Consider the following 27,585-nt stretch of genomic DNA (forward strand, 5'->3'; position numbering starts at 1 on the left):
TGCCGGTCCAGCTGACAATTGCAGATTCTTTGTTATATCAAGGGTAACGACTTCCAACAGCAATGCACACTCACAAGTGTAGCTCCAGCTTAGAATGTGAATAAATAACTATAGTTGTGACTATAGTTGTGAGGTCCTCTCCCTCCCATAGTCCTGTGGAAACAGATAGGACCTGAGTTAGATGTTTAGGTCATCCTGAGAAGGGCAGCATACCAGTATGGGAGGCGCAGTGAGAATTATGTCCCACCAGTTCCCATTGCTCTAAAGCCCAATACTCTTCTGTAGAGACTGATATGGACTACGGCTACACCCTAAACAAAACAGCACACTCTGGCACTGTTTTTAAAATAAAAAACACTTGATTGAAGAATCAAAAACTAACACCTCACTTTGCCATCTCCTATCACTAACGTAGGCAAAGAGAATGACTGGAGTGGGAGGGAAGGGAGGAGCTATATATACAGCTCTGCTGTGGTGCTCTTTGCCTCCTCCTGCTGACCAGGAGGCGTAATCCCACAAGGATGAAATACGTGGACTCATCGTGTCTTTAAAAAGAAACTTAATTTTTACGTTTGCGGGGCTGACGTTGCGTTACAGGCTAAAAGGCCTGCGGTACAGCTATACCGACAAGACTTGTAATGGCTGCGTTGCTGTTTTTACGCTGAAATTACCATTTTTTCAGCGTTAAAAGACGAACGCACAAACGTAATCTACCTGTTTGTCCTTAAAGGGACAGTCTACTCCAGAATTTTTATTGTTTAAAAAGATAGATAATCCCTTTATTACCCATTCCCAAGTTTCGCATAATCAACACAGTTATATTAATACACTTTTTACCTCTGTGATTACCTTGTATCTAAGCCTCTGCAGACTGCCTCCTTATCTCAGTTCTTTTGACAGACTTTCATTTTAATCAATCAGTGCTGACTCATAAATAACTCCTCAGGAATCAGCACAATGTTATCTATATGGCACACATGAACTAGCACTGTCTAGCTGTGAAAATCTAACAAAAAGCACTGAGATAAGAGGCGGCCTTCAAAGGCTTAAACATTAGCATATGAGCCTACCTAGATTTAGGTTTCAACAAAGAATACCAATAGAATAAAGTAAATTTTATGATAAAAGTAAATTGGAATACCACATCATTTAATTTCCTTCTGTATAAGGAGAGTCCACGGCCCCCGCCTGTGTTCTCCGATGGGCGGCCCTCTAAATTATATTTTTCTTCTGGCACCATTTATACCCTGATATTTCTCCTACTGTTCCATGTTTCCTCAGCAGAATGACTGGGGGATGGGGGAAGTGGAAGAGGTATTTAAGCCTTTGGCTAGAGTGTCTTTGCCTCCTCCTGATGTTGTGGACTCTCCTTATACAGAAGGAAATGAAATTATCTGGTAAGCATAATTTATGTTTTATACAAGGTTATGTACAGGGCTTTATACAAAGTTGTATCCAGCGTTTTTTATTATACAAGGCTTTATACAAGGTGATATACATGGCATGTGTGAAATTGTGGTATTTTTTGCGCTCAGCTGTATCGGTGTTTAAAGTTGAAAGCCAGGAAAATCCACGCTCTTCACACCAGAATAAGTAGGTTCTCCACACCTTATGATAGATGCAACGAGTAACCGGCTTACGAGCTTGAATGAGAGTACCAATAACTCTCTCATAAAAACCTCTCTTGGCTAGAACTAAGCGTTCAATCTCCACACAGTCAGCCTCAGAGAATCTAGATTTTGATAAACAAAAGGACCTTGTTCCAGCAGATCCCTGTGACAAGGTAGCTTCCACGGAGGAGATGATGACATCCCCACCAGATCCGTGAACTACATCCTTCGCGGCCACGATGGAGCAATCAGTATCACTGATGCCTGCTCTTGCTTGATGCGGGTCACTACACGAGGAACGAGAGGTAGCGGCGGGAAAAGGTAAATTAGACTGAACCTCCAAGGCACTGCTAATGCATCTATTAGCTCCGCTTGAGGATCCCTGGACCTCTACCAATATCTGGGTAGCTTGGTATTGAGACGGGACGCCATGAGATCTATCTCCGGAGTCCCACACCTATTGCATATCTTTGAAAGCACTTCGGGATGGAGAGACCATTCCCCCAGATTAAAATATTGTCTGTTGAGAAAATCCGCTTCCCAGTTGTCCACACCCGGAATGTGGATCGCTGACAGTGAAAGGCCTCCTCCCACTACAGAATCTGAGATACTTCCCACATTGCTAGGGGGCTTCTCGTTCCACCCTGATGGTTGATGTAAGCCACCAAGGTTATATTATCTGATTGGAATCTGATTAACTGGGACGAACCCAGAAGGGGCCAAACCTTCAGAGCATTGAAGATTGCCCAAAGTTCCAGAATGTTGATCGGGAGGGAGCATTCCTCCTGAGTCCACAGGCCCTGTGTCTTCTCGACACCCCAAACAGCTCCTTATCCTGATAGACTTGCGTCCGTAGTCACAATCTCCCAGGATGGTCTTAAGAAGGATGTCCCTCAGGACAGATGATCTGGACAGAGCCACCAAGAGAGCGATTCTCTTGACCGGTTGTCCAGAGAAATCTGTTGAGACAGATCCGAATGATCGCCCTTCCACTGCTTTAGCATGCACAGTTGCAACAGTTTGAGTTGGAACCTGGAAAAGGGAATGATGTCCATGCTGGACACCATAAGACCAATTACCTTCATACACTGCGTCACAGAGGGCCTTAAGGAGGTCCAGAGGGCAAGACCTGCCGAAGCTAGCTTGCAACGTCTCTGGTCCTCATGGATATGGAGTCTATTATAGTACCCAGGAATTCCACCCTGGTGCTTGGTATAAGAGAACTCTTTTCTAGGTTTATCTTTCATCCATGTGATCGAAGAAGAGAGATGAGAGATTCTGAATGGTCTTTCGCCAGACGAAAAGAGGGTGCTTGTACCAGAATATCGTCAAAGTAGGGAGCTACTGCTATACCCTGGGTTCTGGCAACAGCTAGAAGAGCCCCTAGAACCTTTGTAAAAATTCTTGGAGCCATAGCTAGACCAAACGGAAATGCAATCAACTGGAAGTGCTGGTCCAGGAACGCAAACCTTAGGAACTGGAAGTAATCCTTGTGCATTGGAACATGAAGTTAAACATCCTTCAGATCTATAGTGGTCATGAACTGTCCTTCCTAAACTAAGGGAAGGATGGACCTTATCGTCTCCATCTTGAACGAAGGGACATTTAGAAATTTGTTTAAGCACTTTAGGTCCAGAATCGGGCGGAAAGTTCCCTCCTTCTTTGGGACCACGAAAAGGTTTAAAAGTATCCTAAACCTCTTTCTGCAATAGGTACGGGGACAATGACCCCTAAGGAGGACAGATCCCTCATGCACCCCAGGAAGGCTTCCCTTTTTCTGGTCTGAAAGACAGGCTTGAGAGGAGAAATCTGCCCTTGGGTGGATGAGACTTAAAACCTATCTTGTATCCCTGAGCTATGACCTCCAGGACCCATGGATCCTGCACGTCCCTGAACCAAGCGTCTGAAAAGAGCATCAGTCTGCCCCCTACGCAATCCTGGATGGTGCGCAAGACATGACTGCCCCTGCTATGAGAAAAAGTGCGCCAAGCTACAAGCTGTGCAACGTTCAAAGTGAAAATAAAAACCTGTGCGTTCCAGCCATATAACAAACAGCCTATGAGCCCAAAAAATCTCAAACATAAGGCAGCATAAAATCAAAGCATCACATTTGATTAATCCCCACTGTTCACAAATCCCCCTTTGGAGATATTAACCTATGAGTCTATTAAGATAAAAGGAGCCACACTATGAGCCTGTCTTCTAGCGTTTTCAACATATGTAAAAATTGAAACGATCTTACCAGAATCCATGCTGTGGAACATAAACACAGCCTCTCAAGTGTGACAGTCTTGTAGCATTGCTCTTGACATGGACTTGAGTGAGAGAACAAGCAGGCAGTGAAACTCGTCAACACTGATTGCTTAGGAGCTGTTAGCAGGTAGTCTGGATGGGTTCGCAGAAAGACTCTACCTGCATCTCCAGACTCTATCTTTCGTCAATGCTCTAACTGAGAGGCTGACAAGACTACTTAAAAACTCCAGTCCCATATCGAAGGGCAGATACCCTTCCTAAGGAACTACTCCAAAACCTTCTGACACTTCTCTGCCATCCTCCTGTGACGAAAGACAAAGAATGAATGGGGGATGGGGAAGTGGGAGAGATATTTAAGCCTTTGGCTGGGGTGTCTTTGCCTCCTCCTGGTGGCAAGGTTCGGTATTTCCCAACAGTAAAGAATGACACAGTGGACTCTCCTTATATTAAGAAGGAAAACTTGTATATCACCTTGTATAAAGTTCTGTATATAACCTTGTTTAAACCCGTATATCACATTGTATAAAGCCCTGTATATAACCTTGTATAAAGGCCTGTGTATCACCTTGTATAAAGCCCTGTGTATCACCTTGTATACAGCCCTGTATATAACCTTGTATAAAGCTCTGTACATCACCTTGTATAAAGCCCTGTATATCACCTTGTATAAAGCCATGTGTATCACCTTGTATAAAGCCTTGTACATCATGTTGTATAAAGCCCTGTATATCACCTTGTATAAAACCTGTGTATCACCTTGTATAAAGCCCTGTTCATAACCTTGTATAAAGCCCTGTATATCACCTTGTATAAAGCCCTGTGTATCACCTTGTATAAAGCCCTGTATATAACCTTGTATAAAGCCCTGTGTATTATCTTGTATAAAGCCCTGTATATCACCTTGTATAAAACCTGTATATCACCTTGTATAAAGCCCTGTTCATAACCTTGTATAAAGCCCTGTGTATTATCTTGTATAAAGCCCTGTATATCACCTTGTATAAAACCTGTATATCACCTTGTATAAAGCCCTGTTCATAACCTTGTATAAAGCCCTGTATATCACCTTGTATAAAGCCCTGTTCATAACCTTGTATAAAGCCCTGTGTATCACCTTGTATAAAGCCCTGTATATAACCTTGTATAAAGCCCTGTGTATCACCTTGTATAAAGCCCTGTATATCACCTTGTATAAAACCTGTGTATCACCTTGTATAAAGCCCTGTTCATAACCTTGTATAAAGTCCTGTATATCACCTTGTATAAAACCTGTGTATCACCTTGTATAAAGCCCTGTTCATAACCTTGTATAAAGCCCTGTGTATTATCTTGTATAAAGCCCTGTATATCACCTTGTATAAAACCTGTATATCACCTTGTATAAAGCCCTGTTCATAACCTTGTATAAAGCCCTGTATATCACCTTGTATAAAGCCCTGTTCATAACCTTGTATAAAGCCCTGTGTATCACCTTGTATAAAGCCCTGTATATAACCTTGTATAAAGCCCTGTGTATCACCTTGTATAAAGCCCTGTATATCACCTTGTATAAAACCTGTGTATCACCTTGTATAAAGCCCTGTTCATAACCTTGTATAAAGTCCTGTATATCACCTTGTATAAAACCTGTGTATCACCTTGTATAAAGCCCTGTTCATAACCTTGTATAAAGCCTTGTATATCACCTTGTATAAAGCCCTGTTCATAACCTTGTATAAAGCCCTGTATATAACCTTGTATATAACCTGTATATATCTTGTATAAAGCCCTGTATATAACCTTGTATAAAGCTCTACACATAACCTTGTATACAGCCCTTTATTTCACCTTGTATAAAGCCCTGTATATCACCTTGTATAAAACCTGTATATCACCTTGTATAAAGCCCTGTATAGCACCTTGTCAGGGGCGAAACTACAGGGGGTGCAGAGGTCGCAATTGCAACTGGGCCCCCAGCGTAAAAAAAATATATAATTTTTTTTTAACAATAAAAAACGTTGACCTGCCATTGCCTGCACTGATATCATGTGAGTGTGACATGATGCTTCACTAGTGTCTCTGACTACAGGGGTTAGTGTTTCTGTTTTACCCATTGGTGTTTATGTGTGTGTGTGTGTATGTATGTATGTGTGTGTGTGTGTGTATGTATGTATGTGACTGTGTGTGTATTTATGCATGTATGTGTGTGTGTGTGTGTATATGTATGTATGTGACTGTGTGTGTATTTATGCATGTATGTGTGTATGTCTGTATGTATGTATGTGACTGTGTGTGCATTTATGCATGTATTTGTGTGTGTATGTCTGTATGTATGTATGTGACTGTGTCTGTATTTATGCATGTATGTGTGTGTGTGTGTATGTATGTATGTGACTGTGTGTGTATTTATGCATGTATGTGTGTGTGTGTGTGTATGTATGTATGTGACTGTGTGTGTATTTATGCATGTATGTGTGTGTGTATGTTTGTGGAACCAGCAAATTACAGACCTTGTTACTACAGCATGGGGTGGCGGGGGGTAAACAGTGTCACTATACAGTACCACTATATACAGTACAGGGGGGCTGGACCATGCCACAGACTACTGTGGTCACTTTATAAAGTAATGGGGCGGGTAGGGTCAGGCCAGCCATCTCACCGGCAGATTATAGACTGTGTCACTGACTCACTATATACAGTACTGGTGTTAAACAGTGTCACTATACAGTAATAGGGGGTCAGACCATCTCACAGACTGTGGGCACAGGGTACCTTCTTTTGCAGACATTTTTTTCTGTGTTAAATGTAAAAAAAAAAAAGATATTTATCAAACTCACTTCTTTTTTTTTTTTGGGGGGGGGGGGGGCCCTTCTTAGATTCTTGGACTTGGGCCCTGTGGTTTCTAGTTACGCCTCTGCACCTTGTATAAAGATGCCGCACATGGCCAGGGCTTTCTATACTGTAAAGAGTCAATGTAATGGCATTTTTCTATATTTACAGGAACATGGCTCTTATGATTCATACAGACTATACACCCTACATTACTTATCATGTTATTGTCACTTCCATACCCGTTTAATGTACCTCAGTAATCATTGCACCCAGCATAATAGTGACACTTATGACATATAAGAATGCAAAATTATTCTCATTTACTTAAGATGTACAGGGATCTTATGTTATAAAATGATGGTGACATTCTGGTCACAGAGAAACTGGACATAATATTTAATACTAACCTGATTCATTGAAGCAGTAGACATCATAGTGCTGAGTTATGTTGGAGGTGAGAATGTAAATCCCTACGTGGTTGGCAGCACATATTGGGTTCTTGGTTATACGAGGAATCACAATATGTCCTTCTATCCAGCCGTACCTGTAAAGAGAGGTGACATCAATGAAACCCAGTGTTATGCATGCACAGTGAGACTTGGTAGAAACATACCAGAATCCTGCTAGAAATACACCAAATACCAATACATAAAAGATACTGATACATAGACACCAAATACTGATACATAGACACCATATACTGATACATACACACCAAATACTGATACATACACACCATATACTGATACATACACACCAAATACTGATACATAGACATCATATACTGATACATAGACACCAAATACTGATACATAGACACCATATACTGATACATACACACCAAATACTGATACATACACACCAAATACTGATACATAGACGCCATATACTGATACATACACACCAAATACTGATACATAGACATCATATAATGATACATACACACCAAATACTGATACATACACATCAAATCCTGATACATAAACACCATATACTGATACATACACACAAAATACTGATACATAGACACAAAATTCTGATACATACACACCAAATACTGATACATACACACCAAATACTGATACATACACACAAAATACTGATACATAGACACAAAATACTGATACATAAACACCATATACTGATACATACACACCAAATACTGATACATACACACAAAATACTGATACATAGACACAAAATACTGATACATACACACCAAATACTGATACATAAACACCATATACTGATACATACACATCAAATACTGATACATAAACACCAAACAGTGATACATACACACCAAATACTGAAACATACACACCAAATACTGATACTAGCGCTGCAGGATTAATCGCAAATGTGGTTTTAAATCACGATTAATCACCAAGGTTTTAAAACGGTGAAAGTACGCAATTTAAAAAAATAAATAAAAATCTTCAGATTGTCATGAAAACGGAAGCGGAGAGGGAGGATGAGAGGCGGACCAGTCTTCGGCCGCGGGCAGACCTGAGAATGCCCACGAAACGGCTATTTTGGAAGAGATTGAAGAGTGTGTGGGAGTCATCTGGGAGTGTTGTGGTGGTGGTCAAGCGGTGGTGTGGCAGTGGGACTGTAATGTCCTTACATAACAAACATTAACTCTTTATATGAATGATGCACTTGCAACTTCTAAATGTAAACTGGCACTTTATTTACTGCATGAAATAACAAGGTGCTCCTGTAGTTTTGCACACAGTAATATGGATAGATACATATATATAGTCCTTATAATGAATGGCTGCTGCACTCCTTATATTAGCAGTCCTGTACACTGTGTATGCAGCACTATAGTAATCCAGGGAAACATAACTGTATAACTGTTAACTGTATAACTGCAATATAACTTATAATGTGTAACTGACAGTTCTTACTCTTCCTGACTGGCTGATGCTGTATCCTCTGCAGTGATCTGTAGCTGACATTACATTTATTAGTATCAGCAATTGTCAGAGCCTCAGGTTCAGTCCTTGTACTTTATAACTGCATCACAAACTGTCACAAGATGGCTTATCTGAACTGTTCTGATTCTAAGCACAGCCCACTTGATGACATCATCTTTGTATGGAAGCCTCTATGTGCCATCTGACCAAACCAGGAAGTAAGCACAACACTACATCTCCTTTCCTACTTTTTTTAAAAAAATTTTTTTAAATAAACTGAACAACAACAACCGTAAGATAAATCAGTCTTCTCCAGCATCCTCTTGTATTGTGGACGTGAAAGCTGCTTCTTGTTTCTTACGTTGACGAAAGTTTCTCTGATATGTTGCATGTTGTCTCCGGCGAGTGTCTCTGAGATTAACTTCAGGGGACCAACGAACAACAGGTGTTCGTTGCCTGGGAGTACGAGCATGACTATTGTGGTCCTGGATAGAATTTCCTGAATCATCATTACAAGGTTCTTCTACTGAGGCTGGTATTTCTGAGTCATCTTCTGTAGTTGAGTCAGAGCCTGTGTTTGGATCATGCCAAACACCACCCAGATATCAAAATCATTGTCTGATTGCATTTTTATGTGATGGTCCTCACCAGCCTGTTCTCTCCTCTCTAGCCGTGGTTGTAGTTGGTTCACATGGCGGCGACACACACCTGATTGAGTGGTTATCACATACATCTTTGGGCCCTCAACCTGGGCAACAACACCTGGTGCCCATTTTTCCTCTGTATGGTACACCCTATACCAAACCAAGTCTCCTTCTGTGTAGGTATCTGAAGGTTTTCCCACTCTCATTTTATCTTGCATGATGCAGACTGTTTCTGCTACATCTGGTGTGATTAAATCCAGCTTTGTACGGATCTTCCTGCCAAACAATAGTTGAGCTGGGGCAACTCCCGTGGTGGGGTGTTGAGTAACCCTATATTGTTGCAAAAATTGTAAAATGTTTTTAGTATTAACCTGCTTCTCTGCTTTTAGCGCTTTCAGTGCCCTTTTAAAGGTTTGGACAAATCTCTCTGCTTGCCCGTTGGTGGCTGGGTGATATGGTGCCGTCCGATGATGGTGAATTCCATTCGTATGTAAAAAATTCTGGAAGTCTTGTGACACAAACTGGGGACCATTGTCTGTGACCAGTTTTCTTGGCAACCCAAATACTGAAAACAGTCTTTCTAATGCTGATATGACTTCAGTAGTTGTAGTCCTTGTCATTGGAATTACTTCTGGCCACTTAGAGTGTGCATCAATTATGATTAAGTATGAGATTCCATCAATAGGACCGGCAAAGTCCAAATGTAGTCTCTCCCAAGGAGTAGTAGGCCAGTCCCATGGTTGTACAGCTCCTCGTGGAAGCTGTCCTTGAGCTTGAACACACCCTTTGCATGCCATAACATAGTTCTCAATGTCCTTATCAATGGCCGGCCACCAAACATGACCCCTAGCCTTCTGTTTCATTCTGACAATGCCTGGGTGTCCTTCCTGAAGGAGTTTTAACGTAGCTTGCCGTAGCCCATTAGGAACCAGAACTCTCTCACCCCATAAAATACATCCATTTCTGAGTGTGAGTTCTTTCGCTCGTAGTATGTATGCTCGCTGCAAATCACAGCCAGTTCTTGGCCAGCCATCTCTCAAATACTTTGCCAGAAGTTGTAATTCAGTATCACAAGCTGTTTCCTTTGCAATTTGTTTGGCATGTACTATACCCGTAAAACACACACTTGGAAAGCTTTCTTGAACAACTGGTAAGGAATTCATTAGTGGAAGCCTGGACATGGCATCAGCATTGCCATGTGAATCATGGGCCCGGTATTTGATGGAGTAATGATATGCTCCCAAAGTTAGAGCATACCTTTGCAATCCAGCTGCTGTAGTGGTTGAAATTCCTTTCCTTGGATTAAAGATGGTCAGCAGTGGCTTATGGTCAGTTAAAAGAGTAAATTGTCTACCATAAATATAGTTATGGAACTTCTTAACAGCCCATACAATGGCCAATGCTTCCTTGTCTAATTGGGAATAGTTCTTCTCTGCCGTCGTTAGAGAACGGGAAGCAAAGGCTACCGGTCGGTCTGTCCCATCTGGCATTGTGTGTGACAATACAGCCCCTAAACCATAAGGCGAAGCATCACATGCTATCATGAGTGGTTTCTGAAGATCATAGTGCATTAACATGCGGGAACACAGGAGTAGGTTCTTGGATTCCTAGAAGGCTTTATTGCATTCACTGCTCCACAACCAGGGTCGATTTGTCTCAAGAAGCTGATGTAGTGGGTGTAACGTATGGGCTAGCTGGGGAAGAAAACGGTGGTAATAGTTAAGGAGACGAAGGTATGATCATAGTTGTGATGCATTCTGTGGTATAGGAGCTTCTTGCAAGGCCTTGACTTTGTCATCAGCAGTGTGTAGACCATGACAATCTATAACATGGCCACAAATTTCTAATTTGTCCCGCATGAAAGCACACTTCTCCAAGTTGACCTTCAACCGGTAGGTCATTAGGCGCTGCAGTACCCTCTCTACATAGTGCCGATGTTCTTCCTCCGTCCTGCCCGTGATTAACATGTCATCTAAAAGGCATTGGACATAGGGTAGTCCATTTAACAGTTCTTCCATGGTGCGTTGCCAGATGGCTGGTGCAGGAGCAATGCCAAAGACCATACGATTATATTGAAATAAACCACGGTGAGTATTGATGGTGAGTAACCTGCGGGAATCTGGATGTACTTCAAGTTGAAGGTAAGCATTTTTTAAATCAATCTTTGTGAAATGTTGTCCCCCAGCTAAGTTAGCAAAAATCTCTTCTGTTCTGGGTAATGGATACTTATCCACTGCTAACTGTTCATTCAACACCATCCTAAAGTCTCCACATATTCGGATCTGTCCATCTTTCTTTCTTACCTGTACAATAGGAGAAGCCCACTCACTACGATGCACTGGGGTTATAATCTTTAACTCTTCTAACCTCCTCAGTTCAGCATCAACTCCTGCCCTTAAAGCGAATGGCACAGTTCGTGCTTTGAAAAACTTTGGCCTTGCTCCAGGTTTTAACTGTAACCGTACCCTTTTGTTCTTAACTTTTCCAGAACATTTTCAAACACCGGGGCATATTTGGTCTTAATGTTCTGAATCCACTGGGCACGATCAACTCCAATATGATTAACTTCACTGTTTTTGAGGCTCTCAGGCATGCCAAGGGCCCGTATCCAGTCCCTTCCATAAAGAGGTGGGCCACCTGATTTTAGTATATATAGTGTAAGATTGGCAGTTTTACTGTTTGTACACACAGATACAGATACACACCCCAGTGGCGTCAAGACTTCTCTGGAGTATGTTTGTAGCTTCAAGGTAGTGGGTTGCAGCAATACTGGAATTTTCAGCTGTTTCCAATCTTTAATTGTCATAACTGAAACTTCAGCCCCAGTATCTAAGTCCATGGTCAAATCTTTTCCTTCAATATTAACATGAACGGTCAAAGGCTCAGACCCTGCTGTCATGGTGTATACAGTCAAACTCTGAACAGTCATTTCCTCTTCTGAATCTGATGTGGCTCCCTTATAAGCCATGTGGTAATTTCCCTTCTTATGAGTTTTGCTTGAGACACTCTGCTGAGATCCTCTGCAAGCCTTCTTTAAGTGTCCTATTTTACCACAGCCATGACAACGAGCATTTTTAAATCTGCATTCAGAAGCTACATGATTCTGTGCTCCACATCTGTAACAGTTAATAGGTGATGCTGCTTTTGTTGAATATTTACTGGCTGGTTTAGTCTGTTGCTTCACATTAGAGAAAAATACCTGTTCTTCCTTAGTGTGAGAATGCGTCTGCAGTAAACTAGTGTCTCGTGTGGCCCAAAACAGAAGCAATCTCTAGTGCTTTATGGAAGGTCAGGCTCTCCTCTGTCAAAAGTCGCCTTTGAATAGATTCTGTACTGATACCCATAATAAACTGATCTCTAAGGGCAATATTCAGATACTCCCCAAAAGCACAGGTGCTGGCCAATTTCTTTAAACTGATTGCAAATGTAGATACAGTCTCTTGTACCCCTTGGCGCCTAATATAAAACTTGAACCGCTCAGCAATCTCTAATGGCCGTGGTTGGAAATGCTGTGTTAAGATCTGTATTATTTCAGACAAAGACTTGGTGGCTGGTTTTTCTGGGTGTAGCAGATCTTTTAGAATCTCATATGTTTTAGCACCAATAGTTGTCAGACAGACAGCAACAGACTTAGTATCTCCAATGTCATTGGCAAGTAAATACTGCTGTAGTCTTTCAGTCCAGGAAACCCAGTTATCTGTGTCAGGGTCAAATTCTTTCAATGCTCCAAATACAGCCATTATAGCGTGAGTTTGTGGTAGTATACTCGTCGCCAGATGTAATGTCCTTACATAACAAACATTAACTCTTTATATGAATGATGCACTTGCAACTTCTAAATGTAAACTGGCACTTTATTTACTGCATGACATAAACAAGGTGCTCCTGTAGATTTGCACACAGTAATATGGATATATACATATATATAGTCCTTATAATGAATGGCTGCTGCACTCCTTATGCAGTCCTGTACACTGTGTATGCAGCACTATAGTAATCCAGGGAAACTTATAACTGTATAACTGTTAACTGTATAACTGCAATATAACTTATAATGTGTAACTGACAGTTCTTACTCTTCCTGACTGGCTGATGCTGTATCCTCTGCAGTGATCTGTAGCTGACATTACATTTATTAGTATCAGCAATTGTCAGAGCCTCAGGTTCAGTCCTTGTACTTTATAACTGCATCACAAACTGTCACAAGATGGCTTCTCTGAACTGTTCTGATTCTAAGCACAGCCCACTTGATGACATCATCTTTGTATGGAAGCCTCTATGTGCCATCTGACCAAACCAGGAAGTAAGCACAACACTACAGGGACAGCTCAAAGTTGTGAGCAATAAAGTGAATATTGTAAAAAAACTTTAAAGTGCCTTACTGATTTTTTTTTTGATTTTTTTTAACTTCTGTGACGCATAACATTGAGTTTGATTACATATTAAAATAATACAATATATTTTATTTATAAATGTTCATTAAGGGTTGCTTGTAGGATGTATTGTGAAGTGAATTGTAAAATATAATATATTCAACATGATGTTACCAAAATATATATAAATAATATCTACTACGTACTGCTCTATCTCTAGTAGATAGATTATAGAGGATGAATGATATATAGAGTTACTTACTAGATAGATAGATGATAAATGTAATATTATATTTATTATTTATATTTATTTAACTGTAGATTCCCAGAAGATAGATCATCAATCATCAGTAGTAGTACACAGTGGTGCAGTATTTTTATATTTTTCCTCTAATTATAAGTGATAATTTGTATGCTCCAAGAGTGTATTGGACATTGAGAAACATGTACAGCAAGATTCTGTAGTGTTAAATAAACGTTAAAATTAAGGTGTTATAGTAATTTTTAATAAAATCTCGATTAAATCGCAATCTCGTTATTTTTAAAAAAAAAAATCGCGATTCCCCCCCCCATGTCGCACAGTCCTAACTGATACATAGAGGCCCATTTATCAAGCGCCGTATGGAGCTTGAAGGGCCGTGTTTCTGGCAAGTCTAAAGACCGCTGCTCCATAACCCTGTCCGCCTGCTCTGATGAGGCGGACAGGAATCGCCACAATTCAACCCGATCGAATATGATCGGGTTGGTTGATTGACACCTCCCTGCTGGCGGCCAATTGGCCGCGAGTCAGCAGGGGGCGGAGTTGCACCAGCAGCTCACAAGAGTATTGCTCTCCGCATTCAGCGAGGTCTTGCGGATCTGATCCGCACTGTCGGATCAGGTCCGCAAGATCTTTCATAAATAGGCCCCATAGACACAAAATACTGATACAATGGCCTCTAGTTATCAAAGTCTGGCGGACCTGATCCGACAGTGCGGATCAGGTCTGCCAGACTTCGCTGAATATGCTCACCGTATTCAGCATTACACCAGCAGCTCACAAGAGCTACTGGTGCAATGCTGCCCCCTGCTGACTTGCGGCCAATCGGCCGCCAGCAGGAGGGTGTCAATCAACCCGATCGTACTCGATCGGGTTGATTTCCGGTGATGTCTGTCTGCCTGCTCAGAGCAGGCGGACAGGTTATGGAGCAGCGGTCTTTGTGACCGCTGCTTCATAACTGCCGTTTCTGGCGAGCCTGCAGGCTCGCCAGAAACACGGGGCATCAAGCTCCATACGGAGCTTGATACATATGCCCCATACACACTAGATACTGATACATACATATCAAATACTGATACATAGAAACCAAATACTAATACATAGGCATCTATTTATCAAGCTGTCAACTTACCTGCATTCGACGGCACCAATACGCTCGCCTAAGATCGCCTAACATCGCTGCCGTGGTCCTGAATACGTTGCCCATAATTATCAAAAAAAGCTGTGCACCCAGTACGGAGCGATGAGCAGCAGACTGTTGTTAACTAACAGTCATCGATCTCGCTGCTCTTCTGCTTTTTTACAGCTTTCTTGGTACCCTGTCACTAAACACCCACACTATACTATACTGTTTAGCCCCTAAACCACCGCTCCCGGAGCCCACCGCAACTCTAATAAATGTATTAACCCCTAAACCACCACTCCCGGAGCCCACCGCAACTAAATAAATTGTTTAACCCCTAAACGCCGCTCCCAGAGCCCACCGCAACTCTAATAAATGTATTAACCCCTAAACCGCCACTCCCGGAGTCCACCGCAACTAAATAAATTGTTTAACCCCTAAACCGTTGCTCCCGGAGCCCACGCAACTCTAATAAATGTATTAACCCCTAAACCGCCGCTCACGGACCCCGCCGCAACTAAATAAAGTGTTTAACCCCTAAACCGCCGCTCCCGGAGCCCACCGCCACCTACATTATATTTATTAACCCCTAATCTGCCCCTCTACACCGCCACCACCTACATTATTTTTATTAACCCCTAATCTGCCCCCCTACACCGCCGCCACTATATTAAATGTATTAACCCCTAAACCTAAGTCTAACCCTAACCCTAACACCCCCTAACTTAAATATAATTTAAATAAATCTAAATAAATTATTCCTATCTAAAACTAAATACTTACCTATAAAATAAACCCTAAGGTAGCTATAATATAACTAATAATTACATTGTATCTAGTTTAGGGTTTATTTTTATTTTACAGGCAAGTTTGTATTTATTTTAACTAGGTACAATAGTTATTAAATAGTTATTAACTATTTAATAACTACCTAGTTAAAATAAATACAGAAGTACCTGTAAAATAAAACCTAACCTAAGTTACAATTACACCTAACACTACACTATAATTAAATTAATTCCCTACATTAACTACAATTAACTACAATTAAATGAAATTAAATAAAATTATCTAAAGTACAAAAAAACAAACACTAAATTACAGAAAATAATAAAATAATTACAAAATTTTTAAACTAATTACACCTAATCTAATCCCCCTAACAAAATAAAAAAAAAATTACAAATAGCCCTTAAAAGGGCTTTTTGCGGGGCATTGCCCCAAAGTAATCAGCTCTTTAACCTGAAAAAAAGTACAATACCCCCCCAACATTAAAACCCACCACCCACACACCCAACCCTACTCTAAAACCCACCCAATCCCCACTTAAAAACCCTTACACTAACCCCTTGAAGATCACCTTACCTTGAGAAGTCTTCACCCAACCGGGCCGAAGTCCTCAACGAAGCCGGGCGAAGTGGTCCTCCAGACGGGCAGAAGTCTTCATCCAAACTGGGCAGAAGAGGTCCTCCAGATGGGCAGACGGCATCTATCTTCATCCATCCGGCGCGGAGCGGCTCCATCTTCAAGACATCCGACGCGGAGCATCCTTCCTGGCCGACAACTACCCGACGAATGAAGGTTCCTTTAAGTGATGTCATCCAAGATGGCGTCCCTTCAATTCCGATTGGCTGATAGAATTCTATCAGCCAATCGGAATTAAGGTAGGAAAAATCCTATTGGTTGATGCAATCAGCCAATAGGATTGAAGTTCAATCCTATTGGCTGATCCAATCAGCCAATAGGATTGAGCTCGCATTCTATTGGCTGTTCCAATCAGCCAATAGAATGCAAGCTCAATCCTATTGGCTGATTGGATCAACCAATAGGATTTTTCCTACCTTAATTCCGATTGGCTGATAGAATTCTATCAGCCAATCGGAATTGAAGGGACGCCATCTTGGATGACGTCACTTAAAGGAACCTTCATTCGTCGGGTAGTCGTCGGCCAGGAAGGATGCTCCGCGTTGGATGTCTTGAAGATGGAGCTGCTCCGTGCCGGATGGATGAAGATAGAAGATGCCATCTGGATGAAGACTTCTGCCGTCTGGAGGACTTCTTCTGCCCAGCTTGGATGAAGACTTCTGCCCGTCTGGAGGACCACTTCGCCTGGCTTCATTGTGGACTTCAGCCTGCTTGGGTGAAGACTTCTCCTGGTAAGGTGATCTTCAAGGGGTTAGTGTTAGGTTTTTAAGGGGGATTGGGTGGGTTTTAGAGTAGGGTTGTGTGTGTGGGTGGTGGGTTTTAATGTTGGGGGGGTATTGTACTTTTTTTCAGGTAAAGGAGCTGATTACTTTGGGGCAATGCCCCGCAAAAAGCCCTTTTAAGGGCTATTTGTAATTTAGTGTAGGGTAGGGCTTTTTTTATTTTTTTTATTTTGTTAGGGGGATTAGATTAGGTGTAATTAGTTTAAAAATCTTGTAATTATTTTATTATTTTCTGTAATTTATTGTTTTTTTTTTTACTTTAGATAATTTTATTTAATTTATTTAATTGTAGTTAATTGTAGTTAATGTAGGTAATTGATTTAATTATAGTGTAGTGTTAGGTGTAATTGTAACTTAGGTTAGGTTTTATTTTACAGGTAAATTTGTATTTATTTTAGCTAGGTAGTTATTAAATAGTTAATAACTATTTAATAACTATTGTACCTAGTTAAAATAAATACAAACTTGCCTGTAAAATAAAAATAAATCCTAAAATAGCTACAATGTAACTATTAGTAATATTGTAGCTAGCTTAGGGTTTATTTTATAGGTAAGTATTTAGTTTTAAATAGGAATTATTTATTTAGATTTATTTAAATTATATTTAAGTTAGGGGGTGTTAGGGTTAGACTTAGGTTTAGGGGTTAATACATTTAATATAGTGGCGGCGGTGTAGGGGGCAGATTAGGGGTTAATAAATATAATGTAGGTGGTGGTGGGCTCTGGGAGCGGCGGTTTAGGGGTTAATAAGTTTATTAGAGTGGCGTGGGCTGCAGGAGCGGCGGTTTAGGGGTTAATAAGTATAATGTAGGAGACGGCGGTGTGTGGGGGGGGCAGATTAGGGGTGTTTAGACTCGGGGTAGATGTTAGGGTGTTAGGTGTAGACATTACCATAGGAATCAATGGGATATCGGGCAGCAGCGAACATGAGCTTTCGCTACTTTCAGACTCCCATTGATCCCTATGACATCCGCCGCCTCCAGGGAGGCAGATTGAAAACCAGGTACGCTGGGCCGGAAAAGTGCCGAGCGTACCTGCTAGTTATTTGATAACTAGCAAAAGTAGTCAGATAGTGCCGAACTTGCATTCGGAACATCTGTAGTGACGTAAGCATCGATCTGTGTCGGACTGAGTCCGGCGGATCGTATGTTACGTCACTAAATTCTACTTTTGTCGGTCTGTAGGGTTTGATAATTAGGGCGGATCAGGCTCGCCACAAATACGCTGCGGAATTCCAGCGTATTTGCGGTTGACGGCTTGATAAATAGATGCCATAGACATCAAATACTGACACATACACATTAAATACTGAGACATAGACACCAAATACTAAGACATAGACACCAAATACTGATACATACACACCAAATACTGATAAAAAGAGACCTGATACTGATACATACACATCAAATACTGATACATACACACAAAATACTGATACATAAACACCAAATACTGATACATAAAAACAAAATTTATGCTTACCTGATAAATTTATTTCTCTTGTGGTGTATCCAGTCCACGGGTTCATCCATTACTTGTGGGATATTCTCCTTCCCAACAGGAAGTTGCAAAGAGGACACCCACAGCAGAGCTGTCTATATAGGTCCTCCCCTAACCCCCACCTCCAGTTATTCGATCGAAGGCAAGTAAGAAAAAGGAGAAACTATAGGGTGCAGCGGTGACTGTAGTTTTAAAAAATAAAAACACCTGACTTAAAGTGACAGGGCAGGCCGTGGACTGGATACACCACAAGAGAAAGAAATTTATCAGGTAAGCATAAATTTTGTTTTCTCTTGTAAGGTGTATCCAGTCCACGGGTTCATCCATTACTTGTGGGATACCAATACCAAAGCTTTAGGACATGGATGAAGGGAGGGATAAGGCAGGAACTTAAACAGAAGGCACCACTGCCTGTAAGACCTTTCTCCCAAAAATAGCCTCCAAGGAAGCAAAAGTATCAAATTTGTAGAATTTAGAAAAAGTATGAAGCGAAGACCAAGTTGCCGCCTTGCAAATCTGTTCAACAGAAGCCTCATTTTTAAATGCCCATGTGGAAGCTACCGCTCTAGTAGAGTGAGCTGTAATCCTTTCAGGAGGCTGCTGGCCAGCAGTCTCATAAGTTAAACGGATTATGCTTCTCAGCCAAAAAGAAAGAGAAGTTGCCGAAGCCTTGTGGCCTCTCCTCTTTCCAGAGTAGACAACAAACAAGGCAGATGTTTGACGAAAATCCTTAGTTGCTTGTAAGTAGAACTTTAAAGCACGAACCACATCCAGATTGTGCAACAACCGTTCCTTCTTGGAAGAAGGATTCGGACACAGAGAAGGAACAACAATTTCCTGATTGATATTTCTATTGGAAACAACCTTAGGAAGAAAACCTGGCTTGGTACGTAACACCACCTTATCCGCATGGAAAATCAGATAGGGTGAATCACACTGCAGAGCAGATAACTCTGAAACTCTTCGGGATGAAGAGATAGCAACAAGAAACAAAACTTTCCACGATAAAAGTTTAATATCTAATGAATGCATAGGTTCAAACAGAACCCCTTGAAGAACTCTAAGAACTAAATTTAAACTCCATGGCGGAGCAACTGGTTTAAATACCGGCTTGATTCTGACTAAAGCCTGAGAAAACGCCTGAACGTCTGGAACATCTGCCAGACGCTTGTGAAAGAGGATAGACAGAGCAGATATCTGTCCTTTTAAAGAACTAGCTGATAATCCTTTTTCCAATCCTTCTTGGAGAAAAGATAGAATCCTAGGAATCTTGACCCTACTCCATGAGAAACCCTTGGAATCACACCAATGAAGATATTTACGCCATATCTTGTGATAGATCTTCCTGGTGACAGGCTTCCTAGCCTGGATCAAGGTATCAATAACAGACTCAGAAAAACCACGCTTTGATAAGATCAAGCGTTCAATCTCCACGCAGTCAGGCGTAGAGAAGTTAGATTTGAGTGTTTGAATGGACCCTGGATTAGAAGATCCTGCCTCAATGGCAGAGGCCATGGTGGGCAGGATGACATGTCCACCAGATCTGCATACCAAGTCCTGCGAGGCCACGCAGGAGCAATTAAGATCACCAAAGCTTTCTCCTGCTTGATTCTGGCAATCAGACGCGGGAGAAGAGGAAACGGTGGAAACACATAAGCCAGGCTGAAGGACCAGGGCGCTGCTAGGGCATCTACTAGCGCTGCCCGAGGATCCCTTGACTTGGACCCGTAACGAGGAAGCTTGGCATTCTGACGGGACGCCATCAGATCCAGCTCGGTCTGCCCCATAGATGAATCAGTTGGGCAAATGTCTCCGGGTGAATCTCCCATTCCCGCGGGTGAAAAGTCTGTCGACTTAGAAAATCCGCCTCCCAGTTCTCTACTCCTGGGATATGGATAGCTGAGAGATGGCAAGAGTGAGCCTCTGCCCATAAAATTATCTTGGAAACCTCCATCATTGCCAGGGGACTCCTTGTTCCCCCCTGATGGTTGATATAGGCTACAGTAGTGATGTTGTCCGACTGAAATCTGATGAACCTGACCGCAGCCAGTTGAGGCCATGCCTGAAGAGCATTGAATATCGCTCTTAGTTCCAGAATGTTTATCGGGAGGAGGACCTCCTCCTGAGACCACGAACCCTGAGCTTTCAGGGAGTTCCAGACCGCGCCCCAGCCAAGAAGGCTGGCATCTGTAGTCACTATAGTCCACTCTGGCCTGCGGAAGCTCATTCCCCTGGACAGATGGACCCGAGATAACCACCAGAGAAGAGAATCCCTGGTTGCTTTATCCAGATTTAGCAGAGGAGACAAATCTGTGTAGTCCCCATTCCACTGATTGAGCATGCAAAGTTGAAGTGGTCTGAGATGTAGGCGGGCAAACGGAACTATGTCCATTGCCGCTACCATTAGGCCAATTACTTCCATACACTGAGCCACTGACGGCCGAGAAATGGAATGAAGAACACGGCAGGAAGTTAGCAGCTTAGATATCCTGACCTCTGTCAGAAAAATTCTAATTTCTACTGAATCTATCAGAGTCCCTAGGAAGGAAACTCTTGTGAGAGGGGAGAGAGAACTCTTTTCTCTGTTCACCTTCCACCCGTGAGACCTCAGAAAGGCCAGAACAATGTCCGTATGGGACTTGGCGCATTGAAGAGTCGACGCCTGGATCAAGATGTCGTCTAGGTAAGGGGCCACTGCTATGCCCCGCGGCCTTAGGACCGTTAGTAGGGACCCTAGAACCTTCGTAAAGATTCTTGGCACCGTGGCTAACCCGAAGGGAAGAGCCACAAACTGGTAATGCCTGTCTAGGAAGGCGAACCTGAGAAACTGAGGATGATTTCTGTGAATCGGAATATGCAGATAAGCATCCTTTAAGTCCACGGTAGTCATATATTGACCCTCCTGGATCATAGGAAGAATGGTTCGGATTGTCTCCATCTTGAAGGATGGGACCCTGAGGAATTTGTTTAGGATCTTGAGATCCAAGATAGGTCTGAAAGTTCCCTCTTTTTTGGGAACTTTAAATAGATTTGAATAGAAACCCTGCCCCTGTTCCTCCCTTGGAACTGGGTGGATCACTCCCATAACCAGTAGGTCTTGGACACAATGTAAGAATGCCTCTCTCTTTATCTGGTTTGCAGATAGTTGAGAGAGATGAGATCTCCCCTTTGGGGGTGAACCTTTGAATTCGAGAAGATATCCCTGGGAAACAATCTCCACTGCCCAGGGATCCTGAACGTCTCTTACCCAAGCCTGGGCGAAGAGAGAAAGTCTGCCCCCCACTAGATCCGGTTCTGGATCGGGGGCTACTCCTTCATGCTGTTTTAGAGACAGTAGCTGGCTTTTTAGCCTGTTCCCCTTGTTCCAAGCCTGGTTAGGTCTCCAGACTGGCTTGGACTGGGCGAAATTACCCTCCTGTTTTGTATTAAGGGAAGCTGAAGCCGCGCCACTCCTGAAGTTTCGAAAGGAGCGAAATTAGACTGTCTGGTCCTTAACTTATTAGACTTATCCTGGGGAAGGGCGTGACCCTTTCCCCCAGTAATATCAGCAATGATCTCATTCAGATCAGGCCCGAATAGGGTCTTACCTTTGAAGGGGATGTTAAGAAGCTTAGACTTTGAAGAAACATCTGCTGACCAGGACTTAAGCCATAGTGCCCTACGCGCCATGATGGCAAAACCTGAATTTTTAGCCGCAAGTTTAGTTAACTGAAACACGGCGTCTGAAATAAAGGAATTAGCAAGCTTTAGAGCTTTAATCCTGTCTAAAATCTCATCCCACAGAGTCTCCACTTGAAGAGCCTCCTCTAGGGACTTGAACCAAAAAGCCGCAGCAGCTGTAACTGGAGCAATGCATGCGAGAGGTTGGAGAAGAAAACCTTGATGTAAGAAAAAATTTTTTAGGAGACCCTCCAATTCCAGGACGGAGAGAGAACGGTATACCTGGCCTATCCCATTCCTTAGTTATAATTTCCAAAAACCTTTTAGGGACTGGGAAAACATCAGTGTAAACCGGCACTGCAAAGTATTTGTCCATTTTACAAAATTTCTCTGGTACCACAATGGGGTCACAATCATCCAGAGTCGATAAAACCTCCCTCAGTAATAAACGGAGGTGTTCAAGTTTAAATTTAAATGTTGACATGTCAGAGTTGGGCTGAAGTAATAACTTCCCTGAATCTGAAAGATCATCCTCAGACATCAAATCCCTTCCAACTTCGGAACATTGTGAGGGCATAACAGCCATATCTACTAAAGCGTCAGAAAGCTCTGTATTTGTTCTAGCCCCAGAGCTGTCTCGTTTTCCTTGTAAACCTGGCAGTTTAGACAACACCTTTGTGAGAGTAGAACTCATAACTGCCGCCATGTCTCGTAAAGTAAAAGAATTAGACACGCTAGACGCATCTGGCATCATTTGTGCGGGTATTACAGGTTCTGACCCATGGGGAGAGCTAGATGGCATAATCTCCCTTCTTACAGGCTGAGAATCCTCTGGTGATATATTTTTTAAAGCCACAATATGGTCTTTATAACTTATAGATAATTCAGTACAAGTGGTACACATTCTAAGAGGGGGTTCCACAATGGCATCTAAACATATTGAACAGGTAGATTCTTCTACGTCAGACATGTTTAACAGATTAGCACAGACACAAGCAAGCTTAGAAAACACTTTATTAAAGTAAAAAAAGCAATTTCCTCAAAATGGTACTGTACCTTTAAGAGAAAAAAAGTAGCACTTAAACTGCAAAACAGTGAAAAAAGCAGTAAACTCTTCGAAATTTTTACAGTGTGTATATGAGAGCAAGGTAATATTGCACCCACTTGCAAATGGACGATTAACCCTTTGGCCCCCAAACCGGATTGAAAAAACGTCTACCACTGGTATAAAACCGCTAAACACCTCACCACAGCTCTGCTGTGGTGCCTACCTGCCCTTAGGGGCGAACAGAAATGGAAGAAACCCTCCTTAATGGTCCTCAGACACAGCAGGAATCCTCTAGAGAAGCTTGATGTCTCAGAATGAAAGCAACTGCGCAACTGAGGCGCGAAAATAGGCCCCTCCCACCACACTCAATGTCAGAGGGGCCTTAAAGAAACACTCCTAGGAGTTTCTAAAAAAGCCATGTGGACAATTAAACCCCAAAAAATAAAGTTTAAACACTCAAAAAACGATCTTCATGTGTAAAAAGAAAACGTTTTTAACACCTTAATCACCAGACACAAATAACATGAGTATTACCCAACCTTGCAAGCTTGATCCCAGTTGTTATTAAATCACTGCATCTAGCTTACCATATTTCCAAAAGGGCTCTGTCAGCATTTTCTAGACTTTATCATCTCTCTAGAAACAGTTATACTGAACATACCTCAAAGCAGGCAATCTGCAGGCCGTTCCCCCAGCTGAAGTTCTCCCATACTCTTCAGTTATGTGTGAGAACAATAATGGACCTTAGTTACAATCCGCTAAGATCATTATCCTCCAGGCAGAATTCTTCTTCTAATTTCTGCCTGAGAGCAAACAGTACAACGCCGGTACCTTTTAAAATAACAAACTCTTGATTGAAGATGAAAACTACACTAAATCACCACATATCTCTTTATACTTCCTACTTGTCGAGAGCTTGCAAAGAGAATGACTGGAGGTGGGGGTTAGGGGAGGACCTATATAGACAGCTCTGCTGTGGGTGTCCTCTTTGCAACTTCGTGTTGGGAAGGAGAATATCCCACAAGTAATGGATGAACCCGTGGACTGGATACACCTTACAAGAGAAATACTGATACAAACACACCAAATACTGATACATACACACCAAATACTGACACATACACACCAAATACTGATACATAGAAACCAAATACTGATATATACACACCAAATACTGATACAAACACACCAAATACTGATACATACACACCAACTACTGATACATACACACCAACTACTGACACATACACACCAAATACTGATACATAGAAACCAAATATTGATATATACACATCAAATACTGATACATACACACAAAATACTGATACATAAACACCAAATATTGATACATAGACACTAAATACTGATACATAGACACTAAATACTGATACATACACAAATAAAATACTTATAGATACACACCAAATTCTAATACATACACTACTAATACATAGAAATCAAATACTGATATATACGCACCAAATACTGATATATACACTACTGATACATAGAAACCAAATACTGATATATACGCACCAAATACTGATACATACACACCAAATACTAATACATACACAACAAAATACTGATACATACACAACAAATACTGATACATACACATCAAATACTGGTAAATACACACCAAATACTGATACATACACACAAAATACTGATACATAGAAACCAAATACTGATTCATAAACACAAAATACTGATACATACACACCAAATACTGATACATACACACCAAATACTGATACATACACACAAAATACTGATACATACACACCAAATACTGATACATACACACCAAATACTGATACATACACACAAAATACTGATACATACACATCAAATACTGATACATACACACCAAATACTGATACATACACACAAAATACTGATACATACACATCAAATACTGATAAATAGACACCAAACATACATACACACAAAATACTGATACATAGAAACCAAATACTGATACATACACATTAGATACTGATACATACACATCAAATACTGATACATACACACCAAATACTGATACATAGAAACAAAATACTGATACATAGACATCAAATACTGACACATACACATTAAATACTGAGACATAGACACCAAATACTGAGACAGAGGCCTCTAGTTATCAACGTGTCTACTTACCTGCCATCGCCGGCCCCAATACGCCCGCCTAAGCTCGCCTCACATCGCCGCCGCGGACCTGAATACGCTCGCCAAAGTTATAAAAAAAGCTGTCAAAAAGCCGCGCACCAAGTACGGGGTGATGAGCAGCGGACTGTGATAGTTATCACTCATCCGATCTCCCTGCTCTTCGGCTTTTCTACAGCTTTATTGATAAGCTGTCACTAAGCACCCACACTAAACTACACTGTTCTACCCCCTATACCGGCGCCCCCGGAGCCCCCCGCAACTAAATAAAGTTATTAACCCCTAAACCGCCGCTCCTAGACCTCGCCGTAACTATAATAAATGTATTAACCCCTAAACCGCCGCTCCTAGACCCCGCCGCAACTAAATAAAGTTATTAACCCCTAAACCACTGCTCCTAGACCCCGCCGCAACTATAATAAATGTATTAACCCCTAAACCGCTGCTCCTAGACCCCGCCGCAACTATAATAAATGTATTAACCCCTAAACACGCCGCTCCCGGAGCCCACCGCCACTCTAATAAACTGATTAACCCCTAATCCGCCGCTCCCGGACCCCGCCGCCACCTACATAATACCTATTAACCCCTATCCTGCCCCCCCTATACCGCCGCCACCTATAATAAATTTATTAAACCCTATCCTGTCGATCCCGTACCCCGCCGCAACTAAATAATCTGTTTAACCCCTAAACCGCGGCTCCCGGAACCCGCCGCAACCTATATTAAACTTATTAACCCCTAATCTGCCCCCCCTACACCGTCGCCACCTATAATAAATTTATTAACCCCTACCCTGCCTCCCCTATACCGCCGCAACCTATAATAAAATTATTAACCCCTAAACCTAAGTCTAACCCTAACACCCCCCTAACTTAAATATGAATTAAATAAATCTAAATAAATATCACTCTTATTAAATTAGTTATTCCTATTTAAAACTAAATACTTACCTATAAAATAAACCCTAAGATAGCTACAATGTAATTAATAATTACATTGTAGCTATTTTAGGATTTATATTTATTTTACACGTAACTTTGCATTTATTTTAACTAGGTACAATAGTTATTAAATAGTTATTAACAATTTAATAACTACCTAGCTAAAAGAAATACAAAATTACCTGTAAAATAAATCCTAACCTAAGTTACAATTAAACCTAACACTACACTATCATTAAATAAATTAAATTAATTATCTACAAATACCTACAATTAAATACAATTAAATAAACTAACTAAGGTACAAAAAAAAAAAAAAACTAAGTTACAAAAAATAAAAAAATATTACAAGATTTTTAAGCTAATTACACCTAATCTAAGCCCCCTAATAAAATAACAAAGCCCCCCAAAATAAAAAAATGTCCTACCCTATTCTAAATTACGAAAGTTAACAGCTCTATTATCTTACCAGCCCTTAAAAGGGCCTTTTGCGGGGCATGCCCCAAAGAAATCAGCTCTTTTGCATGTTAAAAAAAATACAACCCCCCCAACATTAAAACCCACCACCCACATACCCCTACTCTAACCCACCCAATCCCCCCTTAAAAAAACCTAACACTACCCCCCTGAAGATCATCGGAATTAAGGTAGGAAAAATCTGATTGGCATCATCCGCCTGGATGAAGACTTTTATCGGATGGAAGACCTCTTCAGCGCCCCTTGGATGATGACTTCGGCCGCTCCGGATGTCCTCTTCTGTTCCATCGGTGGTTGGCTGGCTGAAGACGGCTAAAGGTAGGATGATCTTCAGGGGGGTAGTGTTAGGTTTTTTAAGGGGGGATTGGGTGGGTTAGAGTAGGGGTATGTGGGTGGTGAGTTTTAATGTTGGGGGGGTTGTATTTTTTTTACAGGCAAAAGAGCTGATTTCTTTGGGGCATGCCCCGCAAAAGGCCCTTTTAAGGGCTGGTAAGGTAATAGAGCTGTTAACTTTCGTAATTTAGAATAGGGTATGGCATTTTTTTATTTTGGGGGGCTTTGTTATTTTATTAGGGGGCT

The 27,585-nt window shown here is 41.5% G+C and overlaps 1 protein-coding gene across 1 annotated transcript in view; it reads right to left on the bottom strand.

Moving 5' to 3' along the window:
- CD44 (CD44 molecule (Indian blood group)) overlaps nucleotides 1–27,585 on the bottom strand; it is a 154,665-nt gene that overhangs the window by 41,856 nt on the left and 85,224 nt on the right. The window contains exon 3 of the mRNA XM_053720526.1: nucleotides 7,082–7,218. Coding sequence (XP_053576501.1) covers nucleotides 7,082–7,218 — 137 coding nt within the window. The remainder of the gene's footprint in view (nucleotides 1–7,081; nucleotides 7,219–27,585) is intronic.

This window comes from Bombina bombina, chromosome 7 (genome assembly GCF_027579735.1).
Source record: "Bombina bombina isolate aBomBom1 chromosome 7, aBomBom1.pri, whole genome shotgun sequence".
Classification (NCBI taxonomy): Eukaryota; Metazoa; Chordata; class Amphibia; order Anura; family Bombinatoridae; genus Bombina; species Bombina bombina.